The sequence below is a fragment of the Mustela nigripes genome, chromosome 17 (assembly GCF_022355385.1).
Source record: "Mustela nigripes isolate SB6536 chromosome 17, MUSNIG.SB6536, whole genome shotgun sequence".
Taxonomy (NCBI): domain Eukaryota; kingdom Metazoa; phylum Chordata; class Mammalia; order Carnivora; family Mustelidae; genus Mustela; species Mustela nigripes.
Window position 1 is genome coordinate 30,357,420 of NC_081573.1, and position 20,403 is coordinate 30,377,822.

Genomic DNA, 20,403 nt, shown 5'->3' on the forward strand with positions numbered 1-20,403 from the left:
CAAGTAGACAGAGAGGAAGGCAGAGAGAGAGAGGAGGAAGCAGGCTCCCTGCTGAGCAGAGAGCCCAACTCGGGGCTCGATCCCAGGATCCTCAGACCATGACCCAAGCTGAAGGCAGAGGCTTTAACCCACCGAGTCACCCAGGCACCCCCACTTTTGCTACTTTATTTTATTTTTTTTTTTAAAGATTTTATTTATTTATCAGCGAGAGAGAGGGGGAGAGAGCGAGCACAGGCAGACAGAATGGCAGGCAGAGGCAGAGGGAGAAGCAGGCTCCCTGCTGAGCAAGGAGCCCGATGTGGGACTCGATCCCAGGACGCCGGGATCATGACCTGAGCCGAAGGCAGCTGCTTAACCAACTGAGACACCCAGGCGTCCCCACTTTTGCTACTTTAAAAGTAAATATGTCCAATAGAGAAATGGGAATGACAAACCAAAACCAGAAGAAATTAATACAAATCCATATTTTCATTACCCAATGATAATATCCATTAGTAACAGATTTCTTTAAAATTTTTCACCTTTTTCTTTATAATTAATTATTATTTATTTATTTCTTATTTTTAAAAATATTTTGTTTACTTATTATTCCCTGCAGAGCAGAGAGCCCAATGCGGGGCTTGATCCCAGGACCCTGAGATCATAACCTGAGACGAAGGCAGAGGCTTAACACTGAGCCACCCGGGCACCCCTATAATTAATTTTAAAAAATGATTTATTTATTTATTTGATGGACAGAGATCACAAGTAGGCAGAGAGGCAGGCAGAGAGAGAGGAGGAAGCAGGCTCCCTGATGAGCAGAGAGCCCAATGCAGGGCTTGATACCAGGACCCTGGGATCATGACCCAAGCCGAAGGCAGAGGCTTTAGCCCACTGAGCCACCCAGGTGCCCCTATAATTAATTTTTTAAAATAATTCTTTCTTTCAAGTTGATTTTAAAAATTTATTTATTTATTTGAGAGGGAGAGAGAGACAGTGAGTGACGGGAGGGACAAAGGGAGAGGGAGGGAGAGAATCCCAAACAGACTCCGTAGTAAGTGCAATCCCTTGAGATCATAACCTGAGTTGAAATCATGAGTCAAGATATTCAATCGACTGAGCCACCCAGGTGCCCCTTTCGGGTTCATTTTTAATGCAAATAAAAAACTTTTTGGTTAATAGTGGTAATTATATTATAAATACAATGTATCTTGTTACATTTAAAAAACCTTAGTATTATGTCATAAAATTTTCTCCTGATATAAACTTTTGGGTAAACATCATTTTTAATACAATCTAATATTAAAATGAATGCATGTATCATAATTTAATGAACCATTTTCCTGGTGTTGGACATTTAACTAATTCACCATTTTCAGTTACTGTGATGACTAACATTGCAATAAACATCTCCATGTATGTCTTTTCTGTATTTACGATCATTTATGTAAGAATCCAGTTACTTATGTTCAAATTCCAGATCTAATATTTTGCCCTTGAGCAAGTTACTTAAGCTCTGCACGTATTACTTTCCTGATCTATTTCTTTTTTTAAAAGATTTTTATTTGAGAGAGAGAGAGCAAGTAGGGGAGGGGTAGAAAGAGAAGGAGAGAATCTCAAGCAGACTCTGCCCTTAGTGCACACCTCACAGTGAGCTCCATCTCACAACCCATGAGACCATAACTGGAGGCAAAAATCGTGAGTTGGATGCTTACAAGAGTGAGCCACGCAGACACCGCTTACTTTCCTGATCTTTAAATGGGAATAATTCTAGTATGATTATAAGACTGTTCTTAGGATTAAATCGGTTTGTGGACAGAAAGCATCTGGTTCAGTGTCTGACATTAATGAGCACACAATAAGTGCTCATTAAACAGGGCCTGAATAATAATTATTGAATTCATGTATTTAGTACATATATACTAACTGCACTGTATATGCCAGGTATTATCTTCAGCTCTGAGAAGAAAAAATGTTCTTATTTTTTAAAGATTTTATTTGAGAGAAAGAGCATGGCAGAGATAGAGGGAGGGAGGGAGAGATCACATGTGGGGTGGAGGGGCAGTGCAAGAGGGGAAACAGCCTCCCCACTGAGCTGGGAGCCCTACGTGTGGGGCTCAGTCCTAGAAATGAGATCATGACCTGAGCTGAAGACAGACACTTAATGGACTAAGCCACCTAGGCACCTGAGAAAAGATATTTTGATCTGGGTGGTGTTTACACAGGTGTGTACATAGGTAAAAATTCATTGAGCTGGGTACTTGAGTTTTGTGTCCTTTAACTATTTAGGAGTTACACCTCAATTACAAATAAAATGTTTTTATTTTTTTTTTAACGTCCAAAAGAGATGATGGTGACTTGAGTGGTGACAGTGGAGATGATGTGAATACAGGATATATTTTGAAAGTATAGCTGACAGGTTTTGTGGATAAACTGGAAGCAGGGTGTGAAAAAGAGAATGACAAAGGGAAGCCTTTACAATGCACTGATTATGCAGCTGGATGAATGGTTGGTCATTTATGGAGAATGGGAAACAATGGAAGAAACATTTTGGAAGAGGGCTGAGAAGTCACATTTGGTTTTTGACATGTTAAGTTTAGATTCCTATTACACATACAGTACATATGAAATAAGCAGGAAGAAAATAAATCTGGAATTTGACAGTGAGATCAAGACCGAAGATTATAAATATGAGAGTCACCACCTCTAGTTGTTTAAAACTATGAGATTGGCGAAGACCTCTGAATGGAAATATAGAGTGAGATGAGGGGTAGGTCTGCAGTGAAACTGCTGAGGCACCTCTACATTGAGAGATTTGGTCTAGGACAGGGAGAAGAATCACTGGTAAAGCTGGAGAGAAACTGGAAAGGCATGGTGTCCCAGACGCCCAGTGAAGAGGGAGCAAGTATTCCACTGTGTCGAATGTTACTGGGAGATAAAGATGGGAACTGAGGATTGACTACTGGACATGGCAAAGTCAAAGTCATTGCGACCTTAGCAAGAATGGTTTTAATGAGGATGAATTTTGATTAGACTGAGTTCAAGAAACGGTGTGAAGAAAGGGCAACAGAATTAAGACTTTCTGAAGAGGTTTCTCCCTGCACTGCCGGCCACCTACCCCCCCAAAAAAATAGAAGCAGAGGATTAGGGCTGTAGCTGGAGTTACAAATGGAGTCAAAGGAGGGTTTAGATCAAAGAGTAAGAAGAGTTAACATTTATACCCAGTGCCAAATTGCAAAGCTAACATTTAAAGGAAAAAGTATTTTATTCACTTGTTTCCTTTGAAATCAGGTAGAGTATACTACGCCTACATCGTTTATTCAAAATACTTGGTATGAGAGGAAAAAAATCGGTATTTTCAGTGTTTACTACTTACAGAACTCTGCTGTGGTGTGATATCCACAAAAGACACTTTCTTATCTACAGGTGTTAAACGCTGTCTTGGTTTAGGTGTTGGTGCCTAAGATAAATCAATATGTCAAACTGAGTATGATGAACATATACTTAGATAAGACTTCAGCTATTTTTTCTTTCTTTTCTAAATACTATTTCTTAAGTTCTATAGGAAATTCAAAATCAGTGTTACTCACAACAACTAATGGGCTAACAGAGGATGTTGAAGGTACTCTTTGATCAACTTCTGACTCTTCTTTGCGTATAAAATTTCCCAAGTCTTTAGTTGTTATAGATCCACTTGGTGGAAGGTAAGCAAATTTCCATTTCAATATAACATGGATGGTTCCTGCAGGATGCTTTTTATGATCTGTTAACTCAAATATTCCTGTCAAGTTACAAAATAATTTTAATTAATGCTAGAGTGAAGTTTTATTACCATAAGGATGAAAGAACAAAGAGAACTACCACAGCTTTAAAAATAACTTTAGCTTTTACTCGCACCTCAAATGGCTTAGAGAATAAAGACAAAATCATCTATGATAGGTTCATCTCTGAAGCAGACTGCTTTCAGAAATTAAGTCCTCAGTGATGACAATGCTGATTCCAAGGTGAGAAAATTAACTTATAAATATTTTAATTCACTGATATTAAATTCAGAGATTATTCAGAATTCTTAACCTTCCTCTAAGACATTATCTGGGTTAGAGCTAAGTACCAACCTCCTTTTGCCTTAAATATTCTCAGAAAAGACTTGTCTCTTTAGAAAAATATATTAAAAGTTCACAATTTCAAATAATTTATATATGTAAGGAATTACCACGTAATTTTATCAAGATTTTAAATATATTTTACTGGGATTTGTTAAGTTACTCCAAATTAACACTAGCACAACAAAAAAATGTCCAGAAAATAAACTGTCCAAAACGGTAATAAAAAGTATCACCTAGCTGTAACTGTAATAAAGAGTCACAGATTTTAGTCATTGCACTAAATTTTTAAAAAAGATTTTATTTATTTATTTGAGAAAGAGAGAGAGAGAGAGAGAGAGAGAGAGAAGACAGCAAGCATGAGTGGGGTGAGGAAGCCCAATGCAGGGCTTGATCCTAGGACTCTGGGATCACGACCTGAGTTGAAAGCAGATGCTTAACCAACTGAGCCACCCAGGTGGCCCTGCACTGAATTTTTCAGTATGAAAAATTCCAGACTAGAAAAAACAAACCTGTATTAAGTATAACTCTTGTTTAGGAGTAGTATCCTTTACTTGGTCCTCAAGTGTTTGATACATTTTTTAATGGCCGGCTGGGAAAGAAATAACAACTCTAGACTTTAGAACAAAAGAATATAGATGGCATAGAAGGTGATAAACTTCTATTACAGGCACAGGTGGGACTTCTAGAATGGCTGAGTGAAGAGCTCAGTAAATCCTTTCTACAAAAAGAAGAACTTGATAAAACTGGACAAAATGATTGAAAAAAACCCTATTACTTAAGTGTTCTGGAAATTGAACAAAGGTGTACAATGAATTGAGAACATTTATTGATAAGAATCTACAGAAACTCAGTAACAATAGTAAGAGTCAGAACAGACTCTAATAAGCTACTTCCCTGGCTGAACAGGAGAACTGTAGACTGTCTGAACTTTGAAAACTCTTTACCCAACACATACACTAATCCACAGACAAAGTGGGGAAGCCTATCAGCTCAAGGTATTTAAGTACAATATTTGACAAATCAATGACCACTAAACAATGCTGACTCAAGCTTAAAATTAAATAAATAAAAACTTAGCAGAGACATCAGTGGGAACAGTGAGAGGAAGATACAGAATTAGTTCAGGCAAGTCATCAAGCAAAAGCAGTAAGAGAACCACCCTGAGGAGTAGGGGACAGTTGAAATTTAGAGCTGCTATAATAAAGTATCCTAAATGTCCAGTTTTAAACAACAAAAAATCATGGTGCTTGTGGAAAATCAGGAATGTATGCCGTATACATAGGAAAAAGGTCGTCAATTGACACCTTGTGGGGGTGCCTCAATGTTACACTTAGCAGACAAAAACCTCAGAACAGCTATTATAAATATGTTCAAAAATTAAAATGATATTTAAAGAATTAAAGGAAAATGTGATGACAATGATTTATAAAAAAGAATATAATAAAGAGAAATTTTATAAAAAAGAACTAAAAAAATTTCTGGAGTTGAAATTATAATTACTAAAATGAAAAAAATCAGTAGAGGTTCTCAATATGAGATTTGAGATGGCAGGAAAAAAATCAGTGATCTTGAATACTGACCAATAGAGATTATCCAATATGCAGAGAAAAAAAAAATAAAGAAAAATGAATAGCGCCTCAGATAACTGTGGGATACCATTAAACACAAATGTACAAGTAATTGGGAGTCTAAGAGGGAAGAAAGGGCAGAAAAAAAATTTAAGAAATAACAGCAGAAAACGCTCCAAATAACAGCACCCTGTGCATAAAGAAGCTCAACAAATTCTAAGTAGGATAAGCACAGTGGGATCCACATCATACACATCATAGTCTGTTTAAAGCCATACATACATACATACACATACTAAAAAGAAAATCTTTAAGGTACTACCAAGTACAGGGGAACCATAATAATATTAACATCTGATTTCTTATTAGAAACAATGCCGGCCAGAAATTAGTCATCTGATACACCCAGAGTACAAATGAAAAAAATAACTGATGACTAAGAATATTATACCCAGCAAGACTATCCTTTAAAAAATAAAAGCAAAATAGACATTCTTAGATAATAATTGGGAGAATTCACTACCAGCAGACCTGAGTTATAAGACATATTAAAGGAAGTTCTTCAGGTTGTAAGGAAATTTAGTCAAATTTAGTAAAATAGTTGTAAGGAAATTTAGTTGTAAGGAAATTTAGTCAAATTTCTTAACTCATTTAAAAGACAACCACATAAAACTATACTAGTAAAATTATATTGTTGAACTTACATAAGTATAAAATATTTATGATAATAATAGCACAAAGGAGAGAGGGGCAATGGAGTTATATTGGAGTATGGAAATAACACCAGACAGTAACTCAAATCCATAGGAAGAAATAAAGAAAACCAGAAATGAAGGGGGGAGGGGATGAAAGGAGGGGAAGGAAAACGCGAAATGGTAAACACATAAGTTAATGTGAAATTCTCCTATAATTACAGATATTCTCCTTTCTCCTGACTTCTTTAAAAGATAAATAGTTATAGATTGCAATAATGATTACACTGTATTATTGGGTTTATCACATATATAGGCATTTTTTATATAGATATATGATAATAATAGCACAAAGGAGAGGGGCGGAAATGGAATTATATTGGGGCAGACTTTCTATATTTTGATGGAGTTGTTAGCAATAATTTTAGACTGGTAAGACACATATCGTAATCTGTAGAACTACTAAGAAAATAACCAGGAAAAAAACTGTAGGCCCAACGTTTAAGATTATCTGAGAATATTAGAAAGGTTAGGCATATCCACAATTGAAGTATAACTTAGGTTTGTTTTTACAACTTCATAGATTCAAGAAATATGCTTACCTGAGATACATCTGTCATGTGCCAATGAAATCAGAGGCACATTGACTTTTCCTATATATATATTCTCTTGAGTATCACTATCATCAAACACATAAAAACTCAGAGACTCTGACTTAAGGTACCGATCCAAATCCATATTCATCGGCACTGGGAAACACATATGATCATCAAACTGTGGATCATTGCTACTGGGAATGATGGCTGTATCGTGGTCTGCAAAATCAAAAAACTTGTACACAACATATGGGTGTGGTTGAAGGTGGTTTGCTCGGGACTTCAAGTGGCTGCAACATCTGACTGTAATATGAAGTTCATTTAAGTTGCCATCTGTGGAATCAGTAGAACTGGGCTGAGAAGTTTTGGGTGCTGGCTGACTTGACTGGAAAAAAATACATAGTTATATTATAGTAATAACACATTGAAAAGATAAATAGCAGCTGCCAAACCCCAAACAAAATAATCTAGTGTGAACAAAAAGCTGGATATTTACACTTCATAGTGAATTTCTCAGTAAAAAACCAGATTCTTAGTCAAAACTAGTATTCCCTAGAAATGTGTGAACAGGTGATCTTAAGCTATTAGTGATAAATATAGATGACTGAGCTTACATGTAGAGACTGTTGTTAAAACCAAGAATTGTTATGGTCTAATTTTACTTAATAACTAATGAGTAATGTGAACAGATGGATCCAAAGACAAATGTCCTCTAGGTCACAATTTTATTAAAAGCTGATTCCTTAAGCATTCCAGCTATTGTGATCCTATCTCACTCTTACGTAAGAATCCAGTGAATTTGGGGCACCTGGGTGGCTCAATGGGTTAAGCCGCTACCTTAGGCTCAGGTCATGATCTCAGGGTCCTGGGATCGAGTCCCACATCAGGCTCTCTGCTCAGCGGGGAGCCTGCTTCCCTCTCTCTCTTTTTCTCTGCCTGCCTCTCTGTCTACTTGTAATCTCTCTCTGTCAAATAAATAAATAAAATCTTAAAAAAAAAAAAAGAATCCAGTGAATTTGATGGAGTTCACCCAGAGAAATTATTTCATTATATTTGGGCTGGTCCTCCTCTTCAACCAATGGTGTTTGGGAAAGCAGATATTTGAGTCGAGATTAGCCAGCATACTGAAGTTCAACTACTATGAGAACAGGAGACCATGGTCAGAGATAAACACCAGAGGGCATAAAAAGTTAGGATTGAGAGGACATTTCAGAAGAAAGATGTGTGAAAGGAATGATTAGGCAGAGCTGGATGATACTCCATGGCCCCTTATGAAACTGTTGTTCAGGTAGCCAGTGCGTAAGTATTTTAACAAACATCTGTACTAATTGTGAAGCCCACCATAGCTGATGACCTGGACAAAGAAATGTTAGTGTTCGAGGGCCTTGTTTAGTTTAGCATTGGACCATTCTCTACTTTCCACAAAGCGGGGCTCCTCTTCAACTGCCTTTCTGAATCTGGAACCTCTGACTCCAGCAAGTTTACTGGAGAAGGCAAAATAGAACCAAACTCATCATGGCCTCAGCAGAGACATCTGGTGGTGTGGTGAGGAGAAACCGGAGAAGGGGATCCCAGTACTGCTATCCCAGGGATGGTTTGTATTCAGCTACAGAACTTTGAGTGCAATGATTTAAGAAGTACCTCCTCTGTTTCTCACTTCAAATCTACCCACAAAAGCTGGAATTCGAATAATTGACTCACCCAAGCCAGAAAATGGGAGTCTAAAAACAATGAAACTACAAAACTAAATAAATAACCTGGTCCAATTTTTTTTTAAAAGATTTTATTTATTTGAGAGAAAGAGCATGAGAGGGGAGAAAGTTAGAGGGAGAAGGAGACTCCCCACAGAGCTGGGAGCCCAATGTGGGACCTGATCCTGGGACTCCAGGATCATAACCTGAGCTGAAGGTAGTCACTTAACCAACTGAGCCTCCCAGGCACCCTAACCTGGTCTACTTTTAATTCTCTTTTCCATTACAGCATTTCCCAATGTATGTTCTGAAGAATACTAGTCCAGAAAGATGATCTCGGGGAAACAGGTGTCATTCTTTCGTAAGTTGGGGAATTAATGTTATATTAGTCCTGGTTCTTTAATTGAAAATTATGGAAACTAATTCCACCTAGCAAACACAACAAAAAGAGACTTTAACGTTAGTCCATGAATTGTATAGAATTGTATAGCAGAAATGCGGGTGGGCCTTAGGAAGGTAAGAGGACTGGAAAACTGCCAGAATTTACACTTGATCTAGTGCCCATTTTTCTCTGGATGCTTGCTCATTGTTCTTTCTCTCCAGACCCATTTTCTTTCCTTTGCTGGTTAACATGGTAGAAGATGGCTGCCCTACAGCTCCCAATTTCACATGTTCCAAGCAGGGAAAATCTTGCTTTCCCTTGAAAAAAGAATCCGATTGGCTTAACTGGGGTCAGGTGGACACTCCCGAATCAGAAGCCATAACTGAGTAGTGAGTGGCAGTGGACAGGACCACTGGGCATAAATCTGGCCTCTGGCGGGGCCAGCCCCATGAACTGGGAGCGACAGGGGTCCAAACGAAAAAAGATAATTATGACTTGAGCAGACATTCCAATATGTTTCAACTATATTTTATCCCTTTGTTACTCAATTCACGTGCATACTTTAAGCTTTCCTCTTGGGATTCTTGTTATACATGACGAGTCAAGGACCCTATTTCACTTGGCTCACTTTAGTGCTTTCTGCATTCACTGGATCATGGAATTCTTTTGGAAGTATGGCCATTAAGACTACATGAAACAGCTTGGGCAATGCTGCTCTGAGGAATTATGTTTAAACTTGCAGCTCAGGATACTGCAATTTTCAAAAGTGCCCTGGGTAGCTCAAGGAGTTCCTTTGTAGTGATAGAACAACTCTGGGTCTTCCTTGTGGTGGCAGTTACATGAATATATACAGGTGGTAAAATTGCATAGGACACACACACACACACACACACGAGTGTATGTAAAAACTGATAAAATACAAATAAGGTCTGTAATCTAGTTAAAGGTATTGTACTAACGTCAGTTTCCTGGTTTTGATAATGTATTGCATTATCAAATATGTATGTTTCCATATGTAAGATGTTACAATTGGGAGAAGCTGGGTGAAGGGTACATAGATCTTCTCTGTACAGTTCTTGTACTTCCTGTAAATCTATAATTCTTTCAAAATAAAAAGTTAAAAAGAGTCACTTGATGGCTGTGAAAGAAAATGATTTTGGTTTAAAGCATAACATAAAAAGACATATTATAAAATTTCTGTATCATAAATATGTCTTAAAGTCCAACCAGCTCACCCATTGCATTTGCTCTGGCCCCTTATAATTTGATGTTATATATCCCAAAGCCTTTGCTCGTTCTCGATAAAGTCGAATTGCTTGATCCATGGGAATCCTTAATCTGAACCAGTATTCCACTGTGCCAAAATTTGGGATGTCTCCTTTAGTTCCTACAAACCAATGCATAACTCACTGTTAAAGTTTTATACTGAGTAAAATAATATATGACTTGCACAAATGATGTGTGATTGGCAAAGAACAGAGCTGAAGAAAATCAAGTTACTTCTGCAAGTATGAGTTTCATTATATGTTAAGTATTATTAAAGAGCTATGTCAGATTATGTTTGAGATATTCCAACTTATGCTATTGCAATCCTAAAATATAAAGAAAAAAACTAAACACTGTATTAAATACCGCACAGATTCTTTTTGATGCTATAGTAGCTTGTTTTTAATAAGTTGTACTCAATGTAGACTGACAGATACAATATGAAATCTCAAAATTATAAATATGAAATTCCACATTATGATTCAACTTTCAAGACGTCTTTGGCACCTTCCCACTTCTCCACTGGGCCACAAGTACAGGGACAAATATGCCGGATGTAATTCACGCTTGCATGAGGTTTGCCCTATATACCCTCACTCTTCTTTCCAAGTCGGGCAGCTCTTCATCTCTCTTCCTCTGTGAAGATTTCCTCTATAGCTCTTGGGGGATTTAAGGGCTCTCTGTTCCCTTCAAAGAGGGGAGGAGAATGTTCTCTCATTAGGACACTGATTCCTTTCACATAACTCTCTGTTCACCAGTGTATTTCTCCACCCACACTATGAATTTCTTGAGGGCAAGAACTGTGGTTTCCATTGATAGATTCCTACCTGAGGGACTAGTATACAATGGGTACTCAATATTTGTTGAATAGAAGATATTCTATATGTAAGCTTTCCTGAACATATATTATTAAAACTATTTCCCCATTCTCTTCTAGTTCATCAATTTCTTTCTCACTGATGGATCATTCTCATTAACATGCAAACATGATTAAAATCTGATATAATTTAAAAAAAATCCTGGAACAAGAATATTAATACATATACATATACATATAGATATTTTCTTGTATATGCTTAAAATTTCTTTGGAAGAATTTGCAGCCTTTGGTGAGAGGTTCTAGGGTAGCTGGGGGAGGAATGGGAGAGAGAGATTTTAAAGTATAAACTTTTATACATTTTCATTTATGAGTCATGTAAATATGTTACCCCTGTCATCAATCAATCAATAAAATAAAATCCCTCCCGAGAAGCTAAGTCACCCTCTTTTCTTCTTGAAATGGTTTCTTTATTTGTCCTTTAGGATACTATATGCTCTTGGCTTGCCTTTCAAATCACTTTAGTTTCCTTTGCTGGTGTCTCTTCTTCATTGTGAACTCTAAGTTGTGCGGTTTTCCAAGGCTCAGTCCTTGGCCACTTTCTCTGCTTTGTGTACATTCATTCTCTATGTGATATTATCTAGGCCAAAGGCTTAAAATATATTCCATATGGTAACGACTCCCCCTTTCATGTGTTTATCCCTAACCTTGGGGTTAGGGCTAGTGTATTCACTGACCATGTGCCCTCTCCACTTGGCTATCCAACAGGCAGCCAGGCTTAACTTGTTCAAATAAAATTCTTGATTTTCTTCCCCAGATTTGTTCCTTTCCCAGGCCTATTTCAATAAATGGGTTCACGATTCTCCTTGTTGTGCATGCCAGAAATTCTTGTCTCCTCCATTTCCTTCATTACTCTCCATTCAATTGATAAGCAAGTCTTAAAGTTAATCAAACATAAACTGAAAATAACCACTTCTTATCACTCTTCTCACTACCATCTTATTCCAAGCCACCATCATCATCTTTCTAGATTAATGTGATAGCCTGATAATGATCCTAATTTTCCCTCTTGGCCTCAACAGACTATTCTTCCCCCAGCACCCAGAATGGTTTTTCTAAGACCTATGTGTGATCACATCACTTCCCTCCTCAAAACTCCAATGACTTTCATCACTCAGAGAAAAAAAATCCATTTGCTTCACCATGACCTACAAGTCTCTAGAGCATGATCTGGTCCTTCCACTGTTTGTTTTGTTTTGTTTTGTTGTTGTTTATGTTTTTTAAAGTGTACTTTCTTTTCTTTAAAAGTTTTCATTTAAATTCCAGTTAATTAACATACAGTGTAATAGTAGTTTCAGGAACAATTTAGTGATTCAACACTTCCATACATCACCCAGGGCTCATCACGACAGACACGTGGCCTCCTTAATCCCTGTCACCTATTTCCCCATCCCTCACCCACCTCCCTTATGGGAACCAGCAGTTTGTTCTCTAGAGTTAAGAGTCTGTTTCTTGGTTTGCCATCGCCCCCCTTTTCTCCCTTTGCTCGTTTGTTTTGTTTCTTAAATTCCACATATGAGTGAAATCATATGGTATGTGCCTTTCTAACTGACTGACTTTGCTTAGTCGTTCTTCTATTGCTTTAATCACTTTTCTGCTTTAGCCACTGGCCTTCTTGCTGTTCTTCCAACATGTCATGTTTGTCCCTCCACTTGGTACTTGCTGTTACCTCTGCATGAAACATTCTTCCCCTGGATCCCGTCATGGATCTTTACTCAGGTCTTTATCAATGTCAACCACCAAATAAGTTCTTATCTGAATTAGCAACCTTCCATATTTCTCATTAGTCTATTTATTTTTCTTCATTTGATGAGATATATATTTGTTTTATGGACTGTCTTCCCCTCTAGAAGGTAAGCTACATGATGGCAGGGGCTCTGTCTGGCTTACTTAGCACTGTATTTCCAACGCCCACTAACAGTGATACCATCAGCTCTTAAAAAATATTTGATGGGACACCTGGGTGGCTCAGCAGGTTAAGCTGCTGCCTTCAGCTCAGGTCACGATCCCAGCATCATGGGATCGAGTCCCACATTGGGCTCCTTGTCCAGCAGGGAGCCTGCTTCTCTCTCTGTCTCTGCCTGCCACCCTGCCCACTTGTGCTCTCTCCCTCTGACAAATAAATAAAGAATATCTTAAAAAAATTTTTGATGAACGTACTACAGTTAATGCTTAATCAAAAAAGGGTATTAATATGGTAAATAAATATTTGCACTTATAAATTTCTAAAAAATTAATAGCCATTGCACCGACATCACCCATGACATTTAGGATAGTCTAACCAACTGTGGGCAGATCAATAAGAGGACACTGTCCTACCCTCAGGGCATCTTGAATCCCTAGAGAAGGCAGTAATGTCGAACACCATATTAATATATAAACCAGATTAGCGATTCAAATGTCTGAAGGTTATAAGATTGTACTTACCAACCAAACTTGCTGTGCAAAATATTCGACCACTTTTTTCTAGGATTTCATGGAATCTCAACTGACCTGCCGCAATTGTTTCATAATCTGTGCTGTAAGCTTGGTGGACCTCAAGAGTGATAGTATTCTTCTGAATATATTGTAAAAATAAGTCATTAACATGAACGAGATATTGAGAAGTGAAGTTGTACTCTGGGTGAAGGCCTTGCACAATGGGAGTTGTCTGTAGCTCAAAATCATAGAAAGCATAGGTACAGAAAGTGACAGGCTCTTTATCTCCAGATGCCTGTAAAACTTCAGAAGAAAAGGTTACTTTGTTGATATGGATTTCAAATAGGTTTTCGCCTCGTTCTAAGTGAAGAGTTTCATCAAATTCATCAATGGAGTCATCTGGTGTGATTTCTGGTTTAAATTTATACTGCTTGGTGCCATAGGCAATATCCTTTAATTGGGCTGCAAGAGAAGACACACAGTTTAGATATTTTTTAAATATTGACATATGAAGATACAAACTGGCTTTTGAAGTGGTATGAAGTCTAACTGCTTTGGTGAAGAGTCTCAATCTTAAATTCTATGACTATATGGTTTTTCCGTGGGTAATATTGTAGTCTACAAAAATTCATCCTTTGTTTTGACACCGGTTATTAACAAGAAACTTACAACTCAAGTTATAATACAGTCTGTACCAGGAGAAAGGAAAAAGAAAAAAGAAAGAAAGGTTTTTGAACGAAGAGCTGAAGTAAATATTTGGATACTCCCTATTCTGCTGTTTCTGCTTATTATATTCACTCCTTTAAAGTCAGTTTCTTTTCCCACTGGCTCTTTCTCTTCAGATTCCTAAAGCTTCTCCTATTCTACTTTTGGGGTGATGGGTATGTTTATTGCCTTGATTGTGGTGATTGTTTCACAGTGTAGCCATGGGCCCAAATTCACCAAGTTGTATGCCTCAAACATGTGCAGTTTACAGTATGCTAATTGTACTTCCATAAATCTGTGTTTTAAAAAGGTATGTCTTTTTTTTATTTTTTATTTTTATTTTTTTAAGATTTTATTTTATTTATTTGACAGAGAGATCACAAGTAGGCAGAAAAGCAGGGGAAGCAGGCTCTCCACTGAGCAGAGAGCCTAATGTGGGGCTTGATCCCAGGACCCTCGGATCATGACCTGAGCTGAAGGCAGAGGCTTTAACCCACTGAGCCATCCAGGTGCCCTGGTATGTCTTTTTAGATACACATTTCATCCCCATGTTACATCCAAATTTCCGGAAAAAGTAACATATGCTTGTGTGTACAGTTCATCATCAACAGACATTCTCCAACCTCCTGCAAAGAATATCTGCCTTACTTTCCTCATGAAACTGCTCCAGAAAAGGTTACCGATAGATAACAAATCAATTGCTAGATGGAATAGACTTTGGTTCTTGTATCATTGATTTCTTTGCTTCCTTGATGGAATGCAATGCTTCCTTGATGGTCACTTTCCCTTTTATGAACTGCTATCCTACTTTTTTATCTTCTACCTCTCTTGTTTTTTCTTTTTTCTATTTTTTTAAGGGTTTTCTCTTTTTCTCATCGTTTGCTGGGGGCTCTATTTTTATCCTCTTGTTAGTCTATATATTCTTATAGGCAACCTCCATCTTTTATGATTTCTGCTACTATCAATATACAAAGACTCTCCTTTTTCTTTTTCTTATTTTTTAAGATTTTATTTATTTATTTAATTTTAATTTTTAAAAAAATTTATTTCTTTTTATGACAGAGATCACAAGTAGGCAGAAAGGCAGGCAGAGAGAGGAGGAAGCAGGCTCCCTGCTGAGCAGAAAGCCCGATGCAGGGCTCGATCCCAGGACCCTGAGATCATGACCTGAGCTGAAGGCGGAGGCTTTAACCCACTGAGCCACCCAGGCGCCCCTCTCTTTTTTCTATTTTTATTTCAGATTTATTTCCTGAACTCCAAATCCATATATCTCATGGCTTGCTGGTCCCTCTATCTAGCTATCCCCTAGCCACATCAAACTCAACATATCCAAAATAGCATAGAGCCAATGTAGAGTATTCACTTCCAGGTATTTCTGTACTTGACATCTCAAGTGCTGGTGTTCGCATTCATCCAGTTGCTTACAACTGCTGCCACAGAATTGGTCTAGTTTCTCTTTCTCTTAACTATTCCCACATCCACAGGGTCACTACAATTCAACACTGTCTCCTGAGTCTTTCTAAGTTTGTCCCTGTCCATTCTCTGTCCACTAATGCTACTTTACCTACATTCCCAGTGTTTATTACCCAGATTATCACGGAACCCAAAGTGCTTCCTTCTTTCATATCTTATTCTTTCTAATAATGATAGCATAATCTCCAAAATGCAGTTCTGGGTAAATTATTGCCTACCTTAAAAACTGCTTAGTGGTCTTCTAGATTATCAAGTGTCAAACTCAAACTCTTCAAGGTGGCAAACAGGGCCTTAATGAACTGGCTCTTCCCAGCCTTAACTGGAGATAGTTTCCCCCTTTACTAACTACGAGTTCCAATTAGACAGATCATCATTGGTGGTATAGTGGTGAGCATAGCTGCCTTCCAATTAGACGGATCTGCGTGCAGTTTGGCAAATGAAAGGCAGTGCTTCACAGTTAGGGCATTTAACATGAATCTTCTACTGTCTGGAATGCCTTTCATTGTTTTTACTTAGTGGTGAATTCTGTCATCTTTTAAGATTCCAAACTTACTTAGCGGAGTCTTCCCTGAATCTTCAGGTTTAAATAGGTATTCTCTCCTCCATGTTTCCTTGTTATCACCTGCATTTTCCTAGCTTTACATTCTTCATGGTCAAGTATGACTATTTATGTGCTCTCTCTTTGTTTAAAAAAAAAAATACTTTATTTACTTATTTGAGAGAGAGAGAGACAGTGAGAGCATGAGCGAGAGGGAGGAGAAGCAGAATCCTCACTATGTGTGGAGCCTGGGCCAGGGTGACGGATGCAACAATGCAGGGCGATTCATCGCAGCAGGGAGATTCCAGGAGCCAATGAGAACACGGCCCAAGCCAAAGTCAGACGCTTAACTAACTGAGCCACCCAGGTGCCCTTATCCTCTGTGCTCCATCTTATAAATTCCTTAAGGGTGGTACCTGAGCTTTTTTTTTTTTTTTCCTATTTGGATTCTCCCTCCCTAGCACATTGCTTCGGATGTATTAAGAGCCTGAGCATGTCTAAGGAATAAATCAATAAATTTAGGGGACAGATGAAATTTATTGGTGAAGATTTAGTAAGACTAAAAGGAAAGAAAACCCTAAACTATGTGACCTCCTTGTTATTCAGGAAAATTCTAGTAAGCAAATTTTTATTGAGTACTACTTGAAATAAAAGGTATATACTGCTCTTTGACTTTTGGAAAGCCCTGTTCAGGCAGATAAAAATATTTACTGAACCCTTATACTTAGAGCAGTGGTTCTTAAAGTGTGCTTTGGGAACCCTGAGGGTCCCTGAAACTGCTCTGAATGTTTGTGAGGTCAAAACTATTTTTAAAATAATCCTGACATGTCACTTGTCTTTTTCATTCTTATTCTCTCACAAGTGTTTAATGGAGTTCCCCAGACTACATAATGTGTGATATCATAACAGATTGAATGCAGAAAGCAGGTTTAAAAACCCAGCTGTTTTCTATTAAGGGGCACACCAAAAAGTTTGCAAAAATGTCAAACAATTAAAAAAATGTTAAACGGTTTAAAACAATGTCACTCTTCTCACTATTTTTCTGTATGGAAAATACAGCTTTTAAAAAATAAATACTGTAATTTATGTTAACATGTAATGGGTTTATTATTATTTTAGCATGACATAAAATAAATATTTTCAAAATTTCTCTTTCAATTCTTAATATGATAAGTAGAACCCATATAAGCAAGAGGCCTTTGGGATCCTCAGCAATTTTCAAGAGTGTAAAATTACTGCTGGCATCAATCATTTGAATTAAACATTGTATGCCAGAGGACATGAAAGAGAGACTAAGTACTGAGCCTCATAGAATTTATATCGCAGTCACAGGGAATATGCAAAACTCGAACAGTGAAGAACACTTATATAATATAATCCCCACACATAATTTTTGAGTACATAAGAGGAAAAATGGGAAGTACTGAGATAGTGTTTTACAAAGTATAGTCTTGCAACTGCATCTGAAACACTTGGGAGTTATTTCTAAATCTATAGAACCACGGATCCTCTGATCTCTAGGGATAGGGGCCCAGGAAGCTACATTTGAAACAAATTCCTCATGTGATTCTCATACTTATTCAAGTCTGGAAACCACACTGCAAGGACATTTCAAGTAGAGGAAGGGCTAGGAGTGATTGGAGCCAGCTTCCTGGCAGAGGCGTGCATTGCATTTGGTTAGAACTCCAAGCAGGGTATAAAGGGCATATGTTGGATATAAAGGTGGAGCAAAGGTACAGAGGCAGGACTGAGAAAGGTGAATCTGCAAACCAGCAAGCAGATTTGTTTGGATGAGATACATAGCTTGCATAGAAGAGAAATGAGGAATGGGGTGGTGAAGTTAGTTCTGCAGGACTCCATAAAGTACTCTGAAATTTTGCCTGCAGCACTGAATCTGGAAAGCAATAGAAAATTACTAAAAATTCTTAAGTAAAAAAGAATCAGGTAAAAACAACCTTTCTGGTAAATTCTCATTATAGCTATGAATTAGAAAAAAACAGAGCGAAAGGAAATTGTGAGTGTGGATTTAGATGACATTTTCAACTACTGTAAAATCCATTCATCTAGGTACTGTGGACAAGGAATTGTACCTTCTAGTTTCTGAATGCGTGCAGCTCTGCTATCAAGAAGATGAACATATTGTTCCACTTTGAGTTCATAATCTTGCTGCAAATTTTCCATCTTCTGGGTCACTGCTTCAACTTCCATCTAAAAAATAAGAGATAACAAGTTTCAATACTTAGGATTAGTTCCATTTTCATTTTTTAAAGCAACTCTGAGTCAAGCATTTCCTAAATCTTGGGGGTGATTATCAGGAGATGTAAACCGTGGTTTTCTGACCTCAAATAGCTTACAGTTTAGAAAATTATGCTTGGCAATGTTCATAAATCAGAAACAAAATTAACAAGACCCCAGATTCCTTCTCACAGAGGTGACTTTCCTGTATGTTAAAAGCTAAGATAACATGTGGTTGTGGTAGGAGAGCTACAATACATTTGTAGAATGTGCTAATAGCAGCACAGGCGAATTCGTGGCTGCTGTTTCTGCTCTAAAAACCAGGGGCTTTAAAAAAATTTGTTTTTAAACTATTTACTCTAAGCACCTAGTTACAAGGCCAAATTCCAGACATGTGGTAATACATGATAAGAGATGATAACAGATGATAATACATAATACTGCTCTGAAAAGTAATTATCAGTAGAATATCATAGGAAGCCTATTCTCCCATCTTGTGCAGCACATTACCTGATAATCTTTATTAATTTTATGTTGCATAATTAGCATGTTTCGTGTCTTTTCAAGTTCTTGCACTGTTTCTGCATGAGTTGCTTGTAGCTCTCTCATGGAGCGTTCTAGATCTTTGTTAATTTTATTGTCAACTTTCTCTAAAAAGGAAAGGTCTCCGTTTTTTTGTGATTTTTGAGCCTAAAATAAAAACATATTTTATTACTGAAATAAGAGTTTCTAAAATGTAATCATGTGAATTAATACAGATAGAGCAAGGAATAATCATTAATTGAAAACAGATATATTTCCATTTTCCATCAGGAATAAAACTATCCTGATACAGAAAATGTGTTTAGATAGACATCTGGAACAATTACAGAGAATTCTTAAAACAGTTTATTACTTCATGACATAAAGAAGAATCATGTACATTTATTTCCATTTCTTTAACTGATTAAAAGCTACACTGTTGATCTAAAGGGAAAGAAATGTATTTTCTTGTGTTGTCTTATAAATAACAGATTATCTTAGAACTGAAAAATATCTTCTGGTAACATTTATAATTCAATATTTTATTTAAGAAAATAGGGTGTACCAACGCCTCTTAGGACAGAAAATTATTGATTAGTTTTATAGCGAGGCGTGTAAAAGTGAAATGTTTGTTACAGTTGGAGAAAGTGCTTTAAATAAGAGTTTTTGAGGTCTATTTTAATGTAATTTTGATGTCATTATGAAATATGTATATGCTGTAACTAAATGTCACCTGACCACTTTCCTGAATAATTCATTCTCCAAGTATAAGGGTTACAGACAAGGGTCATCATTATGCTGAAACAGTTATATGTAGACATGAAATTCATGGTGAATTTCAGAAAGTTACCTTTATAAGCAGGAGAGCTTCACTCAGTTCCTCAGCATTAATATCACTCTCCTGCAAAAGATAAAGTAAGTAAAAGTTCACAATGAGATATTAATGGAAAGTACAAGAGACATTCCAACTATGCAGATTATCCTCACAGAGCACAAGTTGCCTGCTACTACGAACTAAGAAACTAAGTATAAGAGACATTCCAACTCTTCAGAATCTTCCCTCTGAAATGTAAGCTAACAACCATGAATTAAGAATCTAATACACTTGTACTCTTTTGCTTTGTAGTCTAGTTTCCTCCGAGCATAAAATATTGAGATAAAAATTTGATGTTTATTTCCTAAATAAGAAAACAGTTCACCTGGTTGTAAAACTTTAGGCGGTGTTTAAGGTCATCAAGTTGTTGTTTTTGTTCCAGATACTGTAACTGTAGTTCTCTGTTTTCTTGACTGAGTTTCTCATTTTGGTCTTAAAAATAAAGTTGACACAATTAGAAAGGGAAGAGAGCCCGAGGCGT

General features: G+C 37.2%; 1 protein-coding gene across 2 annotated transcripts in view; it reads right to left on the reverse strand.

Moving 5' to 3' along the window:
• RPGRIP1L (RPGRIP1 like) overlaps positions 1-20,403 on the reverse strand; it is a 95,198-nt gene that overhangs the window by 35,261 nt on the left and 39,534 nt on the right. For both annotated transcript variants that reach the window (XM_059382689.1, XM_059382690.1), the window contains 9 exons: positions 20,248-20,354; positions 19,899-19,949; positions 19,037-19,216; positions 18,382-18,499; positions 13,585-14,037; positions 10,250-10,401; positions 6,948-7,326; positions 3,570-3,760; positions 3,356-3,439 (listed from right to left, as the gene is read on the reverse strand). In XM_059382689.1, the coding sequence (XP_059238672.1) occupies positions 3,356-3,439; positions 3,570-3,760; positions 6,948-7,326; positions 10,250-10,401; positions 13,585-14,037; positions 18,382-18,499; positions 19,037-19,216; positions 19,899-19,949; positions 20,248-20,354 (1,715 nt within the window). The remainder of the gene's footprint in view (positions 1-3,355; positions 3,440-3,569; positions 3,761-6,947; positions 7,327-10,249; positions 10,402-13,584; positions 14,038-18,381; positions 18,500-19,036; positions 19,217-19,898; positions 19,950-20,247; positions 20,355-20,403) is intronic.